The sequence below is a fragment of the Triticum dicoccoides genome, chromosome 2B (assembly GCF_002162155.2).
Source record: "Triticum dicoccoides isolate Atlit2015 ecotype Zavitan chromosome 2B, WEW_v2.0, whole genome shotgun sequence".
NCBI lineage: Eukaryota > Viridiplantae > Streptophyta > Magnoliopsida > Poales > Poaceae > Triticum > Triticum dicoccoides.
Window position 1 is genome coordinate 23305077 of NC_041383.1, and position 24178 is coordinate 23329254.

At 45.9% G+C, this 24178-nt stretch overlaps 1 protein-coding gene across 1 annotated transcript; it reads left to right on the top strand.

The window, feature by feature from the left end:
- Positions 1-3296: 3296 nt before the first annotated feature.
- LOC119361866 (acetyl-CoA acetyltransferase, cytosolic 1-like) lies at positions 3297-8883 on the top strand. The gene is made up of 14 exons (XM_037627021.1): positions 3297-3410; positions 3631-3678; positions 4062-4160; positions 4249-4422; positions 4525-4630; positions 4993-5131; positions 5861-5938; positions 6017-6082; positions 6429-6514; positions 7360-7459; positions 7626-7736; positions 7813-7854; positions 8041-8127; positions 8534-8883. Exons 2-14 carry the CDS (start codon positions 3651-3653, stop codon positions 8621-8623), a joined length of 1206 nt encoding a protein of 401 aa, XP_037482918.1. The 5' UTR covers positions 3297-3410; positions 3631-3650; the 3' UTR covers positions 8624-8883.
- Positions 8884-24178: the final 15295 nt, after the last annotated feature.

The following is a 24178-nucleotide window of genomic DNA, read 5'->3' on the forward strand; positions in this document are numbered from 1 at the left end:
AGGGGCGGCCGAAGGTGTTGGCGTGATGCCGGATCCGAGCACGGTGGTGGCGTCGTCCCCTTCAGGGATGACGGTCGAGTGGTGGGTCCTTGTGGCGGCGTCGGTGGCGGCGGATCTTGGGATCCCGCTCCCGGGGACGTCGCAAGACGCGGCATCCCGTGCACGAGAGATGAAGTTTCTTCGAACAGATCTGAGTGAAAACTTGCTTTTGACTACTGCAAAGGCCGGCGGTGGCGACGCAGTCTGTTTCGTTTCATTCTTGAAGGCATCGCCGTGGAGAAGTTCAAGGTCACTCTCTGCTACCTCCGGGGGAAACCCTAGATCAGTTGATCGGATGATGGCGGCGCTCTGGTGTCGTTTCCCCCTTGAGGGCGTCATTCATGGAGGTACACACGGGCTCGGGGAACAGAGGACGGTTTCTTTGGTGGAGTGGTACTTCATCTTATACATTGATGGCGGCGGATCTTGGCGGTGTGGCGCTGTGGAGATTCGGAGTCCGATGCGCGGAGATGAACTCGCGCAGGAAGGTGGCGCTGTCTGGCGTCGTGGTGGCGTCGACGGCAGTTAGACCGGACAAGGTTGATGCAGCAGTACAACACTGAAGATGGATTGGTGGTAGGTGGCTTCGGCGGCCTCATACCCGGCACGCGTCCTGGTTGAGGAGTGCGCCGGACTGGTAGGTGCCCCGTACCCGGCAGGCGTCCTGGTTGGGACCTCAGGTCTTAGATGTTTAGATTTGGCTGCGATGTTTGTTTGGTATTAGGCCCAGACTATCTGCGCCCCTTCATCAATTGGATAGGTGTAGCAACAGTTGTTGCTTAGACGGCGGCTTTAGTCTTGCTGTTGTATGGCTTTGTAAGGTCTTGTGAGAATAATTAATAAAGTGGCCGTATGCATCGCCCAGATGCAGAGGCCGCGGGTCATCCTCCTTTTCTAAAAAAATTATTACCAGCTTGATGACCACCATTATGTTCCCAGGAGTAGTAGTCCTGATCCACAAATTTGTTTACTATAAGTGACTTTTGTATTGATTTTAATGAATTCCTAAATTAGTAGCGGTATGTGCACTACGTGTGCAACATTTTCATATTTGCTTGAATTAGTTTGATGAATTCCTCTATTTGTTTAAAGTGTGCATAGCATAATAGGAAAAAATATATGCAAATGGTAAACATGTGATTATCATTTTAGGCTATAGAATTTAGGTATAATTTGAAGATGCTCTTAACCTCCTTGAGCGATGGCATATCTAGTATACATACTTTACCATGTAGTGGGGCAACTTTTCTACTTCCAATGCACAATAATGCAAAACTATGCATTTTTTAGGTACGCGGACTATGCTCTTAAAGCAACTCTGGCGGATGCATCATATTGGTCTGATCGGCATTATAATTGTCCATACGGAGTTTGAGATCCAAAAACTGTAGTGAAGGCATCGTATTGGTCTGATCAGTATGGTACCTATTCATATAGAGTTTGAGATCCAAAGACGAGCCTAGTAGAGTTGCCATATCAGTGCGCTTCTACATTAACCATCTGTGCGGGAGGAAAGTTTCACCTCTCTCCCCTCATCCTCTGCATCGCGACCTGTCTTTGCTCCTCCTCTCCCCCCTCCCCCCTCCCCCGCCGATGGCACAGATGGCAGAACCAATCATGTCACTGTGATAGGAGAAAATTAATGGTCATCCTCGCATGGCCAACAACCCACGTATGTTTCCCGCATATTTTCCTGCCGCCCGTCCCCGTTTCCCGTCACGCGCACCATTTTTCACCGCTAGTGGCTATAGAAGGTCGGTGCCTTTCCGTCCCAAATCATCTCTCCATCATCCCCACAAACTCCAATTCCCTTCCTCGTCCTCACCATGTCGCTTCGCCCCAAGGCCGGACTGGGTGTCGCTCACCAAGGAGGAGGAACGACGCTTGGACAAGGAGGTCGCGCAGGAGGAGACTGCCGTCATCGCGGAGGAGAAGAAGGAACGACGCTTGGACAACAAGGTCGCACAGGAGGAGACTGCCGTCATCGTGGAGGAGAAGAAGGAACGACGCTTGGACAAGGAGGTCACGCGGGAGGAGACTGCCCTCATCGCGGAGGAGGAGGAGGAGGAGGAGGAGTGAGATCGTCGGGACAGGTTGGAGGTTGTCGCAGAACGCTAGTTGCCACACCAAAGCCCTGACCCCGCCACGTTAGAAGCCGCCAGACGCACACCAGTGCCCTGCCACGACTGGTTTCCGCTGCCTCCTTGGTAGGGAGGTCTGAGATGCCCGTCATGTCGCCTAAGTCGTGCGAGTTGCCCTCGACATAATCTTCAAGGAAACGGACGCATGAGGTCGTTGGCAATAGAGAGGAAGCGCATCATCTTGGCCAATCGCGAATAATCTATGACATCATCATTGTTATTCGGATGTCCGAGTTACTCTTTTCGAAACACATCAATGGTAGGAGTTTTTTTTGGCTCGGCTAGTTGCAAAATCGCCTGAAAAAATCACTGGGCCAGTCAATTCCTACCAGCCACCACATACAAAAATAGACGACCGAGATTGCATCTTCAACTTCCCGCTCATCTTCCTGCCGATCTAACCACATCGTGTACCACCGGCTTCCACCTCCCGTGGCAGCTCGACCGCCCTGCCCTCCCCCAACCGTGGCCCACCGTCGTGCTACCGCCCACTCTTAGCCCCCCCTCCCCGCCCCGTCATCCCTTTAGCCCTGATGACCTTGCACCATCCGCCGTTCTGCCGCCCCAACCGTCGCCGTGCTGCCGCCCCCACCACCCCCACCCTAAGATAGATGGTGGGGTAGCCCTTCGCGGGAGCTCCTTCCTTCCCTTCGGCCTCCCTTCGACGAACTCTCGAAATCGCCTGACGCCAAACCGAAGTCGGTCAACTGACATTTAGCTGACGTGTACTTTTTAAAGATTCTTGGTAAAAGTCCACGTTTCATCTCCAATGGCTGCTCAGCGGGCATCGAGTCTTTTGTAGGCGTTGGACCGCAGCCCCACTGACTCTGACCCTCACAGCGTGTTTGGTTCGGTGGAATTGGAGAGAGGGAATGGGAGTTTGAGGCTTAGAGAGTTTTACTCCTTTGTTTGTTTAGGTGGAACGGGAATTCAACAGGGAAGTGGAAAGGGAATTCACGTGTAAAAGTCCCACATATCTATTATCTGGGGGAGGGCTGGTAATTAAGATGGGGAAAGGGAATTAGAGTTAAACTCCCATTCCCCTTCCATTAGTTTGCCAAACAGGCTGTCAGCGACTGAACCCATCCCCTGTTATAAACAGCGCAACAAGTCCAGACTCCAGACCAGGCACGAGCATCCAGCAGCCCCCCGCCCGATCCCGGCTGCTTCACCCCCGCTCCCGCGCCTCGTGCACTCCGTCTCCGCCTCCACCAGATCCGACGACCCCAGGCACGCCCCCTCCCTCCCTCTCTCTCCTTCTCTGCATTTTCTTGGTCTGATGCGGCGGCTCAGTTCGCCGTCACAATAATCGTGGGCCGCTCCTTGGCGCCGCCGGCGCGGCAGCGACGTCCGTCGTACCCCCTCTGGACCACGCGTGACACGGCAGCTGCTTACCTTATCCCGCGGCGAAACTGAACCGGAGTTTTCTTTCGTTCGCCTGATTTTGCAGGTCCAGGTCGGAGAGCTGCCATGGGTTCAGACAACATCGGCCCCAGAGGTACTTCCTTTCTTTCGTCTCCTATCTGCACTATGGTATCCCAGTATGTGTTTTTCTGAACCAACACCGGGTGATCCTGTATACGACCTTGTCTGAAGTCTGAACCCGTGACAGTGAGTTCGCTGTCACTAGTTCAGACTCCATAACACTGTTAAAATTTAACGGCATGAACGATCTGCGTGAGTGGCAAAGGTGTTGCATGATGTGAAGCACATTTAGTTTTTTTTTATTTCATCTAAAAGCAATTGATTTTGTTTTCTTTGATTTTCTTGCCTGCACATATTCTTAAAAAAATCATTACAAAAACTGAAAAGGTAAGGGAAAGATCAAAAACATGGTGTGCAATATGCTGCAGTTAGTAACCTTTTCTCCCTGTCTGACAGATGTCTGCGTTGTCGGGGTCGCGCGCACCCCTATGGGTGGTTTCCTCGGCGCCCTGTCCTCCTTGCCTGCCACCAAACTTGGCTCCATAGCTATCGAAGGTGCGGTCAGTATATTGTCTATATACCCCCCTGAAGTTATAATTTGTCGACTTTGTTTAACACTAACATGTTGACTGGGGGTGACCAGCTGCTCTGAAAAGGGCGAATGTGGATCCACCCCTTGTGCAGGAGGTCTTCTTCGGCAATGTCCTGAGTGCTAACTTGGGCCAAGCTCCAGCGAGACAAGCTGCCTTAGGCGCAGGGATACCAAACACGGTTGTTTGCACGACGGTCAACAAAGTCTGCGCGTCTGGCATGAAAGGTTCGAGCTCATGTGACCATGTCTGTATAATTTGTGCTTACAGTTTCTGTAACTCAGACATTTTTGGACCATGATCCTGATTTTTCCCCTCCCTTTCTGCAGCAACGATGTTTGCTGCACAGTCGATTCAACTGGGCAGCAATGATATTGTAGTGGCAGGGGGCATGGAAAGCATGTCGAATGCTCCGAAATACATCGCTGAAGCTAGGTTAGTAAAGTGTTTTTCTGATTGTATCTGGATGTAGTGCAGAGCTGAAAATCATTCTTGATTTTTTTGTCTGAATAAGCATACTAGGAGAAGGAGAATGCCAAGATATCCATTTGAAACAGTTTGTTTGACACCTTGTGTTTAGGATGCTCTGTTCACCTTGTGTTTAGATTGCTCTGTTTTGTACTTTGTAGTGCTCCATTCATTCATCTTTTCAAGGTACATGAACAAAGCAGTCAGGTAAAAGTTTAATTTGTACTATTATGTAATCTGTTAGAATTGATGCATAATACAGTACAATGTTAGTGTATGCCTCTTGTATGTCTTGCCGGCAACTTAGTGATTTGTGTAATCAAATGCAGAAAAGGTTCTCGTTTCGGACATGATAGCCTTGTTGACGGTATGCTTAAGGATGGCCTTTGGGATGTATACGGCGATTGTGCCATGGGAGTGTGTGCTGAGCTTTGTGCTGACAATCATGCTCTGACAAGGGAAGACCAAGTAAGTTATGACAGATTGTAGTAACCACTTTCTAATGTAGTTATTATTCTTATATTTTTCTAGCACAGAACGGCATGTGTTTTTGTCAGTTGTTACTCCTAGAGATTCAGTACAGGTTATTAAATATATTGAAAACACACGGAATTGGTCTTTTGAGCGCACTGAACTTTGTCATTACCGTCCCATACAAGTTGATTATATATGTTCTTCTTCATCTTAGGTACAATCCTGTTTGGTTTGGACCAATATATACATAACTGCCAGTGTCTTATGTCAGTGATGCCCTATTAATACCAGCTTGGGCATATTAACCTTTTCTAGCAGGGATGCTCCTAGAAATTTCTAGGGTAGGTTTAAATAATGTTCACATGACTAAACGAACCTCCGGTTGCTTGTTTCAAATGTGGAACTGATTTTTTTTCCGTATTAATGTGCAAGAGTTCATTGCCAAAATTATTCATACCTTACTTTAGGGTGAGGATATCAATATTAGTTGTATGATTGCAATGTAGCTCTTTAGTACAGAACAACATGCTTTTGGACAGTAATCACTTCCCCAGATTTTATTCTTTCCATTTTCTGGTGGAAGAATATGATATATAGCAGAGTTAAATTTGTCGAATGCTATGTTTGACATCTCTTAAGGTATTGATGTAATGTCCTTCTTCTACATTATGACCCATGTATTTATTAGTTGTGACGTGTCTGAATTTGTACATTCTTATGTAGGATGCTTTTGCTATTCAAAGTAATGAGCGTGGAATTGCTGCTCGTGATAGTGGCGCTTTTGCATGGGAGATCGTTCCGGTCATTTTCTGTCTCTCTGCCAATATTACTAACCATTCCTTTATTTGTTTTCCTAATGCCCTCTGTCCTATCTACCAGGTTGAAGTTCCTGTCGGCAGAGGAAAACCACCAGTACTTGTTGAAAAAGATGAGAGCCTTGACAGGGTAAAAATTTTCAAACAGAAAAACTAGAAACAATTAACTACAAGGCTATCCTGTGTATTTTTTGTTAACAGTAGCTGTAAATTTCCTTTAAGAACAACCAAATTATTCCGAAAAAAACATTTTTTAAAGCATATTGTGTCTCCATTCTGTATGTTTTCATGCATTCTGTAGTGAAATATAATATATACTAGGCTCAAGAAATACCAGGCAGTACATACTACGTTATTGGCGAAGTTGCTGATAGTCTTCTGGATAGTTAAAACAAGGAAAATATGACATTTGTTACCTGTATAATCTTTTTATGCGATACTACTACTGTGTAATATGAGCATTTTATGCCTCTTAGTTTGACCCAGCGAAACTGAGGAAGCTCCGCCCAAGTTTCAAGGAGAAAGCTGGCACTGTTACTGCTGGGAACGCTTCTAGTATAAGGTGCTTGTCTTTTTTTTTTCCAGATCTTTGCCTTGATGTGTTTTTCTGTTTTTGTTTTCTTGAATCCTAATGTTATGTTCTATACAGGCTTTAAACTTGACTAGTTTTCTTGCTGTCCTCTGTACTGCATTCAACTGCTGTTTGTTGTTGCAAATTGCTAGTTGTGTTTAATATTTATGTTTCATCTGCTTGGTATGTTTTTGCAATCCAGTTAACGGTAAAGTTTAGTATGTTACTTCGTATTTGTATTTCTAGCAGGACTTTTGTAAATGTCTATCCAAATTAAAAATGTTGAAATCTTATGTAGCCCCTCCCTTCAAATTAATTGAAGTTCTAGCTTTGTCTTAAGTCAAACTGCTCGATATTTGACCAAGTCTATAGAAATGCTGAAATTCTTATGTACTCCCTCCGTTTTTATTTGCTCCGCATATTAGCTTTGACCAAAGCCAAACTTTATAAGGATTGACCCAGGTTTATCAAAAACAATCTAAACTTTCACAATAATATATATATATGGTATGAAAATATATTGAATGATGATTCTAATGGTATTGACTTGGTATTGTGGATGTTATTTTCTCTTTGTATAAGACTTGGTCAAAGTTTAGAAAGTTTGACCTGAGACAAAGCTAATATGCAAAGTAAATAAAAATGGAGGGAGTATATAGTTCATTGTTGCCACAGATCCTCTTGTTTTTTTTTTCTTTTTCTTTTTGCGGGGAGCCACAGATCCTCTTGTCATCTTACATTTTACTGGATTTTGTTCGTCGACTGCCATTATCCAATCTACTGCCCAGAATTTAACTGAATATGTGATGCTTATCTGTTTATTTTACATGGAGCAGTGATGGCTCTGCCGCATTAGTATTGGTGAGTGGGCAGAAGGCTCAAGAGCTTGGGCTGCAAGTTCTTGCAAGGATCAAAGGATTTGCCGATGCGGCTCAAGTAAGCTAAAGTACCAGTTCTTATCTTAGTTTGGACTAGATTAACATCTTAGGAAAGTGTACACAAGGATCTAGGTCCTGGGCGAATATGAGTCCATGTTCTCTTGAATTGAGTTCTGTGTAATTACAATTGGAATGATATTTCTGACTTCCAATTCTTTATGCAGGCTCCCGAACTATTTACCACCACCCCAGCACTTGCCATACCGAAGGCTCTCTCAAATGCTGGCTTAGAATCTTCATCTGTTGATTTTTACGAAATTAACGAAGCCTTTGCGGTACAATCTTGATCCTTTTTTACTACATTTTACTAGTTGCATTAGAATCAATATTTATTTCCACTTCTTACTGCAGGCTGTTGCACTTGCAAATCAGAAGATTCTCGGAATTCCTTCAGTAAGTGCTGCCTTGGTTCAACTAATCCTGTTTCCGTGCTAAAGAAAATCTAAATTTGTTTCGGGGCCTGAATATAAGATAACATTCCTGTCAGGAAATGCACGTCGATTCTTAACCATTTGCTGTCAACGAGCAGTATTTATTAGTGTAAACAAGATGAGGTGCTGACAGCAGCTGTGGTTGCAGGAAAAGATTAATGTACATGGAGGAGCAGTGTCTTTAGGACACCCTCTTGGATGCAGCGGTGCTCGCATTTTGGTCACCCTTATTGGTGTAAGTTTTCTCGTGAGATGTTGTCCTGTGTTGCGATCATGTGCCAGGGCCTGTTGTTTTAGGATGGGTCTTGCTTTCTAGTAGAAGCTGTTCCTCAAGTAAATATCAAAATCCAGTGGCACTCAAAAGTAGCAGTAGACATCTTTACCTACAGCCATCCATATGGCTGCAAATTTTTGGTTAAAAAAACTTTCTGCAATATGTTTACAAATATGATCATAGCTGTAACCTGTGCGGAAAAAAAAAAACAGTATCGTATCAATACTCAAGATTTTTCCACTCCAGTATGAGAGAACCATATCCTGTGATTTCAGTTACCATCTCCTTGCTGTCTCCGGTTTCCTTTGCTCTCACTTCATCAGATTTTGAAATGAACTAAGGAACCATGCATGTTGCTGCTCCACAGGTCCTCAGGGAGAAGGGTGGCAAAATCGGGGTCGCCGGTGTCTGCAACGGCGGAGGCGGAGCATCCGCACTTGTTCTCGAGCTCGCGTAGAAGTGCAAACCAAATCCTGTAACAACCAAAAGATAAGATAGTGCCTGGTTGTAGCATATAGTACTGTACAAGAGAAAGGTTGGCGGTGGCCTTATTTCAGGTGCTATTGTGTCAACATGTAAAATTGTTTCGTGACAGTAGGCATGAATTTGTGCTTGCAATTTTGGGCAAGTTTTCGTTTGTACTCCCATTTTCCACTGTAGCTATCTGGATGCTATAATAAGCTTATAATAACTTTCGCAATAAAGCTGTTTTGTCCAGGCTGTGGAATTCCAGGTTATGTACTCAAGGCTCAGAAATTTTTTTTCTTTCAAAACTTTACAAGAAGAAATAAGTTAGGTAAAAAAAAACCAAAATAGTAGCCAACTAAAAAAACACCGAAATAGTTTAAAAAAAAAAGAAACTCGTTGGATAAGCTAAGATTTTTATCGTAATCCACCAGTGTTGAACGCAGCACAGTGAAGTGCAGCAGCAGTGTTCTGGAGAGAGTAATAAATTACATTTTGCATCACTATTACCACTCTCTTGATGTGGAGCAGTGAGGCAATCAAAATTACTGCAGTGCTTACTCCGGTATCGGTATGAATGAATCGGAATGAAAACCAAGTTTCTCGCGGACCCACCTCACCATTCCTCAATGCGGCCCGGCCCAGCAGCAGCTGCTCACAGCCCACAGCCTTCACGCCTCAGCCCCTCCACGCGAATGCCGAATGGGAATGGACAGAGTTTCCTTGTTGTTTAGTCCCACATCGGCCACTCAGTGGTGTGAGAAGCACCTCTTAAGTGAGCAGTGTTCTTGTTGTTACTGCTCTCTGTTCACTGCAAGGTTGCTTGTATTCAGAGTACATTAGCTAGGCAAATACGAGTAGTCGTTTGTTATTTATTTTCTTTTTCGAGGGAAGATTGTCTGTAGCATGATAAAATAAATTTGTGTTGAGACTGAATGCGTGTTTTGTTTCCAAAAGAATATGCTGAAACTGAATGCGTGTTTTGTTTCCTATCAGATACGCCTACCTCAGAATGTCTGAAAGTTCAGAAGACGCAGAATTATCTATCTGCAGTTCAGAATTCCATTTCCATAAGCTAAAACACTAACCGGAAATCACAAATTGATGATGAAGCTGTAACTGATTCCCATTTCCTGACTGGCACAGCGGTTTGAAAACGAAATGAAACTTGTACTGCAACTAAACTGAACTCAAGACAAGAATAAACTCAAGATATTGGCAATGAACTATACACACACTGGACACAACACAAAGATTGAACGATGGTCGAGCAGCGGGTGCATCACACACACCTACACCACGGCCTAAGCCATAGTACTTGCGAGATGTCACGGCAGGCGAACACGCTGATGAATAGCTGAAACCAAGGTTGGATATGCTCTTGGTGAAGTGCGGCAGCAGTGTTCCAGAGAGAGTAAATCACGCCATTGTTCACATTTTTTTCTCCGAGAAGATCGCCATCGTTCACATGATGTGCACATCAGTGAGGTTTTTTTTTCTTTTTGAGGCAAGGTTTTTTCTTTTCTTTTGAACAACTGCACATCAGTGAGGTGAACAAAATCACTTACCATTCCTCCACGCGGCCCAGCCCAACGGCAGCTGCTCGCTGCCCACGGCCTTCAATCCTCAGTCAGCGCCCCTCAGGAACAGAGCAGCAGAATGGCCAGAGTTTCCTCTGTTTTATTAGTCCCACCTCGGCTACTCCAGCGTCTGCATTCCACCTCTTAAGTGGGCAGTCAGCTGAGGGAGCTCCTAGTCGGCGCTCATGGCGCCCATTAATCATTCTGGCGCTCGCAGGGGCGTGTAGCGGGCCGGCCCATTTGTCCTCTTTCTGTGTAAAAGGAGCAAAAAAGGCGCTTGGAGCAGGATTCGAACACGGAACCTGAACTTACAACTACGGGTGCACGAACCACTACACCATAGACCAACATGTGCTCACTAAAGTCGTTTCTACCCTTTTATTTTTTGTCCACCTCGCAAAGACCCCGGTCTAGGAAGCTTCCAAAACCATCCTTTTTTTCTGTAACTGTTTTGTTTGCCTTTTTTCTTTCCTTTTCTTTGCTAAATGTGTGCACTTCTTTAAAAAAATATGAAAACTTTTATTATTTTTTTCAATTTTGAAAAAGTTCATTGGTTTTTTAAATGTTCATCACAATTTGAAGAAAGTTCATCGAATCTGAAAAAAAGTTCATCGAATTTAAGAAAATTTCGTCATAATTGAAAAAGTTCAACGAATCTGAGAAAAGTTCATCGAATGTGAAAAAAGTTCATCATAATTAGAAAAAAGTTCATTGATTTTGAAAAGAATTCAGCGGATTTGAAAAAAAAGTTCATCAATTTTGAAAATAGTTCATTAGAATTTTTTTAAAAAGTTCATGAATTTTTTAAAAATTACTCAAAAAAATGAAAAAAAGTTCATCAATTTGAAAAAAGTTCATTGAATTTGAAAAAGTTCATCAAGTTTCAATATAAGTTCATCGGTTTGAAGAAAAAGTTCACGTATTTGCAAGACAATTCGTTGACACAGGAAGAAGGAAAAAAAGTTCACAAATTTGAAGAAAGTTCATCGAATCTGAAAAAAATAGTTCATCGAGTTGAAAAAAAGTTCATCAAATTCAGAAGAAAAGTTCATGTACTGAAAAAAAGTTCATCAGTTTCACAAATAGAAAAGGGAAATTGAGGAAAGTTTGCACAGTGATCATTTATCAAAAAGTGTAAGAATGAAGAAAGAAAAAAGAAAAAAAACGTAAAAAGAAAAACGAACAAAACAGTTCGAAACAACCGTAAGTAAATCAACAGTAAAGAAGGTACTCAATCGCGCCAGATGCAGGTGTGTGGTTGGTTAGCGCGGTGTGGTTGAAACCAGCAGGCCGGTGGTTCGATTCCCTCAATTTTAATGGGCCGGCCCAGCTCGCGGGAAGTGGTGTGCGCTGCAGGCGCCCGTTAACGAAATGCACGTTAACCGGCGCCTGCAGCGCCAAATAGGATTTGCCGTCAGCTGAGCATGCGTGCCCAAATGGAGGCACACCCAGCGCACGACAGCCATGAGCTGCCTTGTGTCGTGGTGGTAACATGTGCGGCATGCACATTTAGCATACAAACTCCAGGATTAGTGATAAAGGCCACCGTCTAGCGAAGAAAGCATATGCCAAATATGGTCGGCAATCTTTTTTCTTTATAACCTTTTCTACTCCCTCCGTTTCTAAATACTTGTCTTTCTAGAGATTTCAACAAGTGACTGCATACGGTGCAAAATGAGTGAATCTACACTTTAAAATATGTCTACATACATCCGTATGTTAAGTCCATTTAAAATGCCTAGAAAGACAAGTATTTGGGAACGGAGGGAGTATTAGCTAAGCAGCATGCTGAAGATATGCCTACTCCAGACTGACAGAAAATGCAGAACTATCTATCTGCAGTTCGCTCAACTACGAGCTGGAAATCGCACGGAAGAAGAGAAGCGCGCAAAGCAGAGCCGGTTTGAACAAGCAATGAAACTGTATACTGTATACTGCAGCTCAACTGAACTGAAGACAATAAAAAACAGAGAAAAAGTTAACACATGATGTTACCAGTGAACACCACCACAGCCATGAACCACACACGCACTGGAGTGACACAATCTGACACAACACGAAGATTGCTCAGTCACGGTCGAGCAGCGAGCACTCACGCCTACACCGCGGTCTAAACCATTGTACTGGAGAGATGTCGCGGCAGGCGAACACGCTGATGAATAGCTGAAACATATCCTCTCCCCAGTGGAAGCTTGACGGGGCGGCCATCTTGGTGTCTTTCTCCTTGCCGGCGTCGTCGACGTTGGACACGGAGTAGCAGGCACGGATTCAGGGGGGGACGAGGGGGGGCGAGACCCCCCCTAACGATCGTGTCGCACGTTAATAGCGATATGTTAATCGCTAAATTTTTTTGGCCCCGCAGTTGTCTGTGGCTTGCTTCGCCCCCCCTGTGCCTCCCATAGCCCAGAGCCCATATGTTTTTTTTCTTAGAAACGCCCAGAGCCCATATGTTGTTGAACAAGTGATTGCAGCATAAAGACCCAAATCCATGGAAAAGAAAATAGGAAGTAGCCCACCGTGAAAGCAAAGGGGCCAGGCTATGAAGCATTACGCGCACAGTTCAGGTCTACTGTAATCCCTTCGTTTCAACCCTACTTAAAAAACTGCTCCTGCGATCGACCATGCCGCCGGCCGCCGGCTGCCTGCTAGATCTTCATATAATTTGTCCGGGAAGGGGACACAAAAGTGTTGTTTTATCGATCCAACGGCGCATTCCGGCCGGCCGGCCGTACATGTGAGCTACCAAACGAGGAAAAGAGGTTAGTGTGTTTTTTCACCATTAGATCTTGAGTCGGAGGTAGTAGCTCACACGATTTGGTCCCGAATTCCCAATATCACGGCCGCCGCCCGCTAGTTTCCATCAGCCACCGTCAGGAATCATTGTTGTTTATAAACTTGAGAAAATGGTGATTCTGCGATGGCCGCCGCTAATTTCCGCTGCTGGCGGTAGATCGTTTCTCTAGCTATAAACATATTATTAAGATGGTCTGAACGCTAATCCTTGCATTAGTTAGAGCATCTCCAACAGCCGCGCTAAACTAGCGCCGCGCCGCAAAATAGGCCATTTTAGCGCGCGCGCAACGCGGCGGCTCGCTCCAGCGGGCGCGCAAAAACGGCGCGCGCGCGATAACGGGTTGGGCGCGCGGTGAAAAACACTTATCCGCGCGGTGTATTTGGAGCGCCAGCTACAGCGCGCGGCACACTCGAGCGCTCGCGCCCGCACTCTCTCCCTCTCCTCGTCCTACGCCCCGCGCGCGCCGGCGCCGGCGCCCTGCCCCCCGCCATGGACGCGCACACCGGCGCCCCGCTCACCCCGCTGTACATCCGCGACACCCCCGCCGCCGCCGCCGCAGCCACCGGAAACCCTAGCGCGGCGAGCGCTGGCGTCGCCACCGCCGGAGCTCCGTCGAGCGCCGGCCTCGCGCGCAGCCTCTTCTTGCCGCCGCGGATGACTACGGCGCCGGCGCCGGGTGGCGTCGCGCCGGCGCCATCCCGTGCCGCCGCCGCACCGTCGAAGAAGGTACCCAATGCGGCGCGGGCGAAGAAGGGCAAAACATCCGCGAAGAAGAACAAGGCGGCGGACGGCTCCGGCATGGCGAGGGGGAAAAAGCTTGCAGGGCGTTCGACGGTTCATCTTCGGAGGCGGAAGAGTCGTCTTCGGAAGAGGACGAAGACGAAGAAGAGGAAAATGAAGATGAAGCTTGATGTGTCTTTCATGTCTTGAACTTTTAGTTTGCATTTGAACTTGGTTGGATGAACTTGTGGGCATGATTTTCATGAACTTGTGGGCATGAACTTTTATTCATCAACTTGTTTGTGTCAAATTTTACATGTTCATTTTTGTCCAAAATATCCATATATGCAAAATGCCCAGTGAGTCGCGCGCGCTGCTAGAGCGGCGCGCGCGCACTGCATTTCAGCGCGGCTGCTGAAGCCAGCGCAGGCGGGCGCGCAAAACCAGCCGCAGCGCGCGCTAACAGGTTTTTTGCGTGCGGCGCTTTAGCGCGGCTGTTGGAGATGCTCTTAGTAGCATTTTTTGCCGTTGTACTCACATGTATTTACTCGATGTTAGATAGAGATCTAATATATTGTTCATCTCTGTTTAGCTGTACTTCTCTCACAAAAAAAGAAAAAGAAAGAACAGAACATATCTTTGCACCAAAAATACAAATTCAACTTGCTAATTTTACTTTTCGTCCGCTCGCTCTGCTCGCTCCTCACATGGCGACGCGCCTGAGGAGAGATGGTACGTATCTTACGCCGCCGATCTTCAGATGCGCTCGCTCACGTTCCGCGACGGCGTGCTCGCTCTCCGACGCGATGCGCTCCGCCTCGTCCTGATCGACGAGCGCGGCGTCACGGTGGATGCGCGATTTCTGCGGGCAGGAGAGCATATTTGCATCGGTGACGTCATCTCGCTGCCGTGCCACTTCGTGAAGATCCGAGACCGTCTGCCGGCGACGTGCTCGATTCCAGCGGGCACTGCGCGCGGCACGACTAGTGGTGCGGTGCACGGGTCACCAGGCAGGCGAGGCGGGTCGGGACGGGGCGCCCCCGAGCCACACCAACCGCCCACTAATGGCGGACGGACGCGTGGGCGCATCTCCACGACCGCCTGACCGCCATGTGGGGCCCAACACCGAGCCGGGGGAGGTGCCTACTAGAGCGGCGGAGGCGCAGGGAGCCGCTTCACTTTCCACACCTACCAATACTATGCGCGACGCTCATCTCGCTCCTCTCTTCAACCACCTATGGGAGCGTTCTAGGGTTTGCTACCCAAATCCATCCACTCCCGATTCCTACGGCTGGTGGCGAGGCAAAGCCGGCGGCGACGACCGCTCCTTCGCCCAGGTTGCTGCGGCGGAGAGGGTGGGGGGTGCGGCGCGGGCTGTGATGGGAGACCGTGGCGGGGGGAGATCTGGTGGCTGGCGCGACAACACGGCGTGGGGAGGATTCGGCGGAGGGCGCAGGGCGCCGCTGCCAAACCAGACCCGTCACATGGTCTGGCGGCGGCCGGATCCACCGCCGGCGTCGTCGGGCGACTCGAGATCTGCTGGAAGGGAAGTTGCGGACAGATGGGAAGCTGCTGCGCGTGCCATGAGCGGCGCGACCAAGGAGAAGACGACGGGAGGCAAGGAGCCGCCTCCGCCTCCAGCATCTGGGCAAATGGCAACTAAGGGCAACACTGAGATCTGCATCAACTGCTCCCTCCCAGGTCATTTCGCTCCTAGCTGCCCTACTATCCGATGTGAGAAATGCAACAAATTAGGACATATGGCTCAGTTATGCCAAGTCTTGATGCCTTGGGAATGCATTCCATTCATGTGTGGTTTTGAGTCGCCTGGTCAAGGGTTCTTCTATATACCTGATTTGTGTGCTACCAAGCAGAATGTTGAAAAAACTAACAACGTGGTTATCACTATAGTCGAGGGGGATGCTACTGTGAAGGACATTGAGCAGGAATTTAATGCCATCTTCGCTAAGAAACCTGGCAAAAAAAAATGGCGCTGCACGGCCTGCTCTATTGGCCCTGATAAGTATGTGATGCGATTCCCTAATGCCAGTGAAGTTGAGAGAGCATGTTGTTATGGGAAACGCTTGCCCTTGAGAGAAGGGGCCATTGTTGTCTGTATTACTCCTTGGACTGCTTCGATTGGAGCCAAAGGTATCATGGAAAAAGCCTGGGTTAAGGTTCATAATATCCCTATAGAGAAAAGATGCATTGAACATATAGCCTATGCTGGGGCTCTGGTTGGGGTTACGTTGGAGGTGGATGAGTCCACGATTCATAAACCTGAATATGCTAGAATCCTTCTTGGGTGTAGAGAGGTTGAGAAAATTCCACCCTCAGCGGAAGGTATGCTGGGGGAGCAATTTTATGATTTTTTCTTTGAGGTTGAGAGAGTTGTGACTATGGGTGCTGAGAAAGGCCAATCCTCCATAGCTGTTGACAGTAGTGCATCTCCTTCTTTCCCCAAGAAAGCTAGGATGGATTCATATCCTGCTTCTTCTGTGGGTCAGGGGGAAACGAGTGCCTCTACGATTGGAAACTTCTCCTCCCAGAATTATGATAAGGGCATGCAGAGGCTGCCTGTGGTAGTTGAAAGTGAAGAAGAGGAGGAAAGTGAGGAGGGTAACAATACAGAACTATTGATTGAGACTATGGCAAGAGAACATGCAGATGAAAAACTATCTCACTGTGATTCTCACTCTGGTGATCTGGGTGGGGATGAGCTGACTGAATCTCCTTCTAATGAGATCAATATGCATACAGGTGCTTGGGGGATGATTACTCCTGTTCCACCCTCACCTCTATTTACTTACAATGAAGTGAATGCTTATGGAAACACATTTCCTCCCCTGTCAGACTATGTGGTGTGGTCATCCTTGCCTCATATCGTGCCCCTAGAGGAGGGTTCCGTGGAAGGAGGAGAGAACTGTAGTGCTTATACAGTTGAGTCTCCGTCTGGATCGCCGATTCATGACAATATGGCTTGGGAGGAGGATGCTTCGCGCAGACAGAAGCAGAAGCTGGAGAATGTGGGTGACGTGGCTGCCAACAGGATGAGGAAGCGCAATTTGGAAGGTATGAAAATGCCCAGTTCAAAAAATCAGTTCTCTGCTTTATCTGATACTGCTATTATACTGTGTGCGTCTCTAATGGGAGTGCAAATCCCTGATGATGACTTTGATACTGTTGATATCTTGCGTGAATTAGAGCTATCTAGAAATATGTTGCAAGAAAAATATTTAAACTCTAATCCCCAGAATATTACCATCAACGATGGGCTGGGAAATGATGTGCCCCTCTCCTTAAATTGGGACGATGACAATGGGGAGGTCGAAGAACCTTTTATCCTGGTTCAATCTAAAAAAGGGAAAAAGAAAAGTCCACATAGAAAAATGGTGGTGGCTTTCTCTCCTAATAAGTACAGCAGGCCCATGACTAGAAGTCAGCAAAAAAAAGGGGTGGGTAGGGCTGCCATGGATCCTGGCAGACCCACCAGAGTGAGGGATAAACCCGATCGATATAAATGAAGGGTGTTTTTTGTAATTGTAGGGGTGTGGGTAAGAAAGGTATGTCTACTTGCATTATTGACATGATTAATGCCAATAATCTTGATTTTATTGGGCTTCAGGAGACTATGAAGGTGTCCTATGATTCTGCCTTTTTCAGAAAGATTGATCCCAACCATAGGTTTAGTTGGGAATGGGCTCCTTCGAGGGGTAAATCCGGAGGTATTCTCTGTGGTATCAATAAGGATAACTTTGATATCATTACGACCATGTGTGGTAAATTCATCATGCAGGTGAACTTGTTTGATAAGAACAAAAACTGTAATTGGTCCTTGATGACTGTGTATGGCGCTGCGCATGACGAGCAGAAGCCTGAGTTCATTGCTGAACTATCGGCTATGTGTCACAGAGTTAGCATGCCATATCTGGTCGGAGGTGATTTTAATATCATTCGGCATAGTGGGGAGAAAAATAAAAAAACTCCCTTGTCCCATTTTTCAGATGTGTTTAATTCTGTTATTCACTTGCTTGGGTTGCGGGAGATTCATATGGCTGGTGGTCGTTTCACTTGGTCCAACAAGCAAGATAACCCTACGTTGGAAAAGCTTGATAGGGTTCTTATGTCCCCTGATTGGGAGGATTTATATCCCCTTGCTGCTGTTCATAAGTTGGTCAAGGAATATTCTGACCATAATCCTTTGGTGCTGGATGGTGGGAGAGCCCCATCCAGAGCGCCAGGCAACAGGTGCTTTAGGTTTGATAATGCCTGGCTCACTAATCCAGATTTCCTTCCCTTGGTTACTGAAATCTGGTCTAGGCGGTCTACACCTTAAACCCTATTGGCATATTAAACATTAAACTGAAAAGGATTAAGAAATTTTTTAAAGGTTGGGGGTCCAATCTGTTTGGGCACAATAAGATCAGAAAAAGAATTATAAAGCTCGAACTCCAGGAGCTCGAAAAGCTGGAGGAGGATGACGGTCTGTGTGGGGATGCATACAATAGGAAGTTGGACATTTTAGTGGAGCTCAACAAGATGTATGTTGAGGAAGAGCTTCATTGGCACCAGTTCTCTAATGAGAGGTGGCTTTTGAAAGGAGACAATAACACTGGCTTTTTTCATAAAGTGGCTAATGGTCGTCGTAGAAAAAACTCCATGGTTTCCCTGGAATGTGGATCCACTATTGTGGAAGGGACCAAAAACTTACTTGCACATGCCACTGAGTATTACAAAGCCCTATTTGGACCAGTTCCTGGTAATATTTGCCAGATCGATGCAACTTTATGGTCGCAGGACGAGATGATTTCCCCAGATGAGAATGAGGATTTGACTCGACCTTTTTCTTTGGAAGAGATCAAACATGCTCTATTTGAGATGAAATCTAACCGTGCCCCCGGACCTGATGATATCCCTGTGGAATTCTATCAACACTGCTGGGGTGTTGTAGCTCAGGATCTTGCTTGCTTATTTGAGTGGTTTCACGCCGACAAGTTAGATGTGCAACGACTTAACTATGGTATCATAACTTTTCTACCTAAGTCGAGCAATGCTAATAGAATCCAGCAGTATAGACCCATTTGCCTGCTGCGTTGCCCGTATAAACTTCTCACCAAAGCCATGGACATTAGGGCCAGCAGCCATAAACTGTTCAGTATTCAGCAGAATGCTTTCATTAAAGGGAGGCATATTGTGGATGGTATCCTTTCTTTGCATGAGATTATGCATTACACTCATGTTAAAAAACAAGTTGGAGTGGTTCTTAAGCTCGATTTCGAGAAGGCCTATGACAAAGTCAACTGGGATTTTCTGCTTGACTGTCATAAGAAACGTGGGTTTAATCCTAAGTGGTGCGGTTGGGTCTCTCAGATTCTAAAAATGGCACGGTTAGTGTTAAGATCAATGATGAGGTGGGGCCTTATATCCAAAGTGCTAAGGGAGTGAGACAGGGGGACCCTCACTCCCCATTCCTGTTCAATCTTGCAGCTGACTGCCTGACTAAAATGGTACTTGCAGCTCAGAAGAATGGCCTTATCAAAGGTTTAGCTGCTGATCTTATTGAGGATGGGGTTGGCATCCTACAATACGCTGATGATACGGTGTTGTGCTTTGAGCATGATGTTGACAAAGCTGTCAACATCAAACTCTTGTTGTATCTCTTCGAGCTTATGTCAGGACTTAAGATCAACTTTGAGAAGAGCGAAATCTTCAGTATTGGGGGAGATAATGATATTGACTTGGTTTATGCGAACATGTTTGGATGCCAAGTGGGGACTCTCCCTATGAAATATCTGGGGGTCCCTGTTACCTTCGCTACTCTCAGGAATGTTGATCTGGACTTCCTTGATGGTAAAATGATCAAAAAACTCGATGCCTGGGTGGCTTATGCGGCATCATCTGGAGCCAGACTGACTCTGTTGGGATCCAGTTTGGATGGGATCCCTTCCTTCCTCATGTCGATGTTCCTCTTCAATAAAACTTTTATTGAGAAACTGGATAAACATCGCATACGTTTCTTTTGGAGGAGAAAAATAAGAATCATGGATATCATATGGTTAAGTGGACGAGAGTTTGCAGATCCAAGAGGATTGGGGGTTTAGGGATTAAGGATCTTCATAAATAAAATATTGCCTTGCTCGTTAAGTGGTGGTGGAAACTAGAAACGAGTGATGGTTTGTGGCAGCGTATTGTGCGAGCTAGATATTTCAGGAACAAAACAGTAGCTAACATTCGGAGTCGCTTTACGGACTCCCCCTGCTGGAAAGCCATTATGAAAGTTAAGGATTCATATATGGCTGGTAGAAGAGTGAATATTGAGAGCGGGAACCTTACTAGGGTCTGGTATGACCCGTGGGTCGATAACATTGTGCTGAAAGATCATTTCCCTGACTTGTTCAGTGTTTGCCAAGATCAGGATTGCACTGTTGCATCCTGGGTTGCGAGTAACTATGAGATTGGCTTCAGGCGCAGATTGGTTGGGGCGTTGGGCGACCAGTGGGCTTGGATGGTTACGGAAGCTAAAAAGCTGACGTTGAATGAGTCCCCGGATAAGATTTCATGGGCCCTTGGTGGTAAAGGAAAATTTACTACTAAATCCTTATATGAATGGCTGGAAAGAAACCTATCAGGTCCTAACTATAAAATGGTGTGGAAAGCACCCATCCCGCTGAAGATTAAGATCTTCCTTTGGCAATTGTTTCAAAATGCCATCCTTACCCGTGATAACATGCGTGCCAGGAATTGGCCTGGAAATCCCATTTGTTCCTTCTGTACTAATGTTGAAACGGCAAATCACTTGTTTTTTTCCTGCTCGCTCGCTCGTTCAGTTTGGGGAACGCTGGGCATGACGGCCGGGGCATCCTGTTGCCCTCGCTCTCTTTGGCAAAGTTTGTCTTGGCTTTATAAATTCTTTCCGGGTGGGAAGCATATCTATATCATGATTATTGCTGCGATATGTTGGGGGATTTGGATTCTCCGCAATAAAGTTACTTTTGATAAACATGTCGTTCGATCCCCTATGGAGGCTGTCTTCACGGCATGTTCTTTTATGATGTATTGGGCAGGTTTGCTGAAGGAAGAAGATAGGGTGAAGCTCCAGGCGGGGGTGAAGAGATTGGCTCATGCTGCTGCGGCGCTGGCGGACAGATCCTTCCCTCGAGGCAGATTGCTCTTGGGAGACAGAGATGGTGTGCAGATTGGTTAGGTGCGATCAGCACTTGGTAGTCTAAAAAACTTCGCTTCCCACTGGGGTTTGATGCCCGCTGGTATTTTGTATCGTGGCTATGGTTCGCTTAGTCGCTGGAGTCTGCTAGTTGTTTCATCCTGGGTCGTTCGGTACTTTGTTTTTGAGCAGTGGCTTGTAAGTGTCATCAGGTTTTCGCCCCATGGCTGGTGGTCCGTTCCAGGATCATCAGGCGGTGGGTTTCCTGATGATGCGCCAACTCGCTCCCCCCTTTTCAGTCTCATTTCGCGCAAAGGTTTGTCCGGTTTTGAAGTTAGTTGGTTATTCGGGTACTTAGAACTTGGATACAGACTGATGTATTTCCATTGATTGCAAAATTAATGGAAAGGGGTTGTGAGCCCGGTTGGAAAAAAAGGTAATGGTAGGGCTAAATTTACACCCACAGTTGCAAAACATGTGTTATTTTCTCATACAAAAATTATGTGCAACTATTGCAAAATATACATTGCGGATTTACGTGAGACTTGATATACATATTATGTGTGTGATAGTTATTTCTTTCGCCCCCCCTATGTTCAAATCCTGGCTCCGTCCCTGCGGAGTAGTCCTCGTCCTTCACGGCCAGGAGCACCAGGATGGCGAGCAGCGGGTAGCTGACGGTGCACAGCCCCCAGTTGACGATCAGCTGCGACAGCAGGGACGTCTTGTGGGTGTCGACCTGCCATGCCACGGCTGCTCCTGCACTCTGCACCCCCTTGTAAAAACCGACGTATCTGCAACAGAAGCTGAAATTTTATTCAGACAGCTACTTGATTGAACAACACCAATTGCATATTGCATTATTCAAGGGGAGAATATCATACGGAAACCTACAGTCGAAGGAAAGCGGTTAAAACCAAGCGAAAATGACGTTTTGAAGTTTTCTAAAAATCCCAAACAAATATTTCCATGCAAATTTCAATTTCAAATACATTATGGGTGTGAGCTATGAAACACACGATGAAAAAGACAAATTCAGAGTTGTCTTTTTCAGAGCTCACATCCTGTAATGTTTTTTTTTGTGACGACATCCAGTAATGTGTTTTAGCTGAAAATTTCACATGACAATAGAACATCATCCTCTTAACATCCACATTTTTTTTCAGATTTTTTTGACACTTTCAAACGTGGTTTCCACGAAGTTTGCTTTGAATGTTGGTTTCCGTTTGGTATCCTCCCTTATTCAGGAGCGGTTTTATTGACCAACACGAACACCAAATGCATTATGCATGAGTATGCCAAACCTTGCAGTACTTGAAAGAATTAACAAATGCAGGAGGATACAACATCTTGATGCATGAGACTGTTCAGAAAGCATTACTTACACACCAAGGCCTCTTCACAGACACTAAGGACCATTTTACTTTGTTCTCTAGGACCAGCCTACAGAGAGCAATATTGTGAATTTATTGTAAAGAGAAGGAAAAGGTGTCTGGATAAGAACCTTATCCATCACAACCTATCAGGTATCAAATTTATTAGTACTATTGATGTTGTAACCACATTTTTGTGCTGTGAGTGTAACGGCAGCGAAGTACAAGGCGCCTGGGTAGAGCAGGGATGGTCCGTCAAGGCGCCTGGGTAGAGCAGCGAAGGTCCGTCAAGATCTAGGCGGCGGTCGGAGTAGTGTATGTGCGGCGGTGGTCTTGGTAGGTATGGACATAAAGCAAGGGGGAGGAACGGTTCAGGGAAAAAGGCTTGGAAGGTTTTTTTTGGTGGACCGGGTGTGTCAGAGTCCGAAGTGGCGGGTGTCTGGACTCCCACAAGCCTTCCATAAGTTTTTTTTCGGTTTGGGGGAATTCGGACGTGCAGACCGGTCCACGGACATTTGATGCACAACGTTTGATGAAAAAAAAGTGAAAAAGTGTTTGGACTATGTTGACGGCGTTAGAGATGGCCTTAATTAGTGAAGTCCATCATCATTCTTTTGGACAGAGTAAATTGCATTTTGCATTATCATTACATCTTTTTTAATCATTGTCGGCTTTTCAGATGATAAAAAAAACTGGACTATGACAATGCAAAAAATATGCATGGCAATCTTTTTATGGATATTAAAACTGGACTATTTTGTGTTTTAAAAATATGCATGGAAATCTTTTTCATGGATATTAAAACTGGGTCATTTTGTGTTTTAGTGACATTTAGGGCATCTCTAGAAGATATCCTATCCTAAAAGTACAAAACCTTCCCCTTATCCATTTTCCTATTTTCTTAAGAGATTAAACATGTTCTCATCTAGCAAGATCCTTTAGGGAATTTCTAACCAATCCCCAATAAATAGAGGAGGATCCAGCTGAGTAAACCCTTGTGGAGTATATTTACTCCACTAAGTTTTGGCCGGACCTAACCGATCTCCTATATATAGCGGAGTAAAAAAAATCTAAACTTTGCAATTCTAGTGTACATTGCAACTACATATTGCACACATATAGAAACTAAACATAATATGAATGTTCAAGCAAATCATGAATATGGTTTACACACCTAATTTAATTAAAGTGTACAAACTAAACTATTCAAATTTGAACACACCGAATGGTCCAAATGTAGAAAATAACATGTGATAGAACAACTAGGACCCGCTAAGACGTTGCCAGTGATGCTCAATAAGATCTTGTTGGAGCTGAGCATGAACTTGTCGGTTCTCGATCTTGTGATGCTCGTTAAGGAATGCTAGCATCCTGTTCGTATCATACTCTGGCTCAACCAGAGTCACGTTGGTGATGTAGTGAAAGTTCTCAGGCATACCCCTCTCGTCTTCAATTATCATGTTATGCAATATGATGCAACAAGTCATGATCTGCCATAGAACCATGCCTAAAACGGTGTCAAAGTCATCGTCATCTTCTTCCTCTTTGGATGACGATGAGTCCTCAATGACCATCTCCCTCAACCTCTTCATCTACAATTCAAACGGATACGTTCAATCCAAACCGCTTGGTTCTAAAAGAAACTAACAAAAAAACTCACTTAGGCAATTCGTCGAACACTTGCAGTACGGTGGTGGTGCACCGGCCGACCGGTGTTGTTTAGACCAAACCGGCAAGCAGCGATGCATGCGAATGACCTGCAGCGGTGTGCAAGCAAGGTGAGATGCGGGAGCCGACATACAATGACGAAGTTTTGAAGCAATCCGACGAATCGGCTCTGACGCCGGCGGCGGCGTTTCACCTTGATTCCGGCGACGACGAGGGAGGCTGGACGGGCTCGACGTCAGGCAGAAGGGTG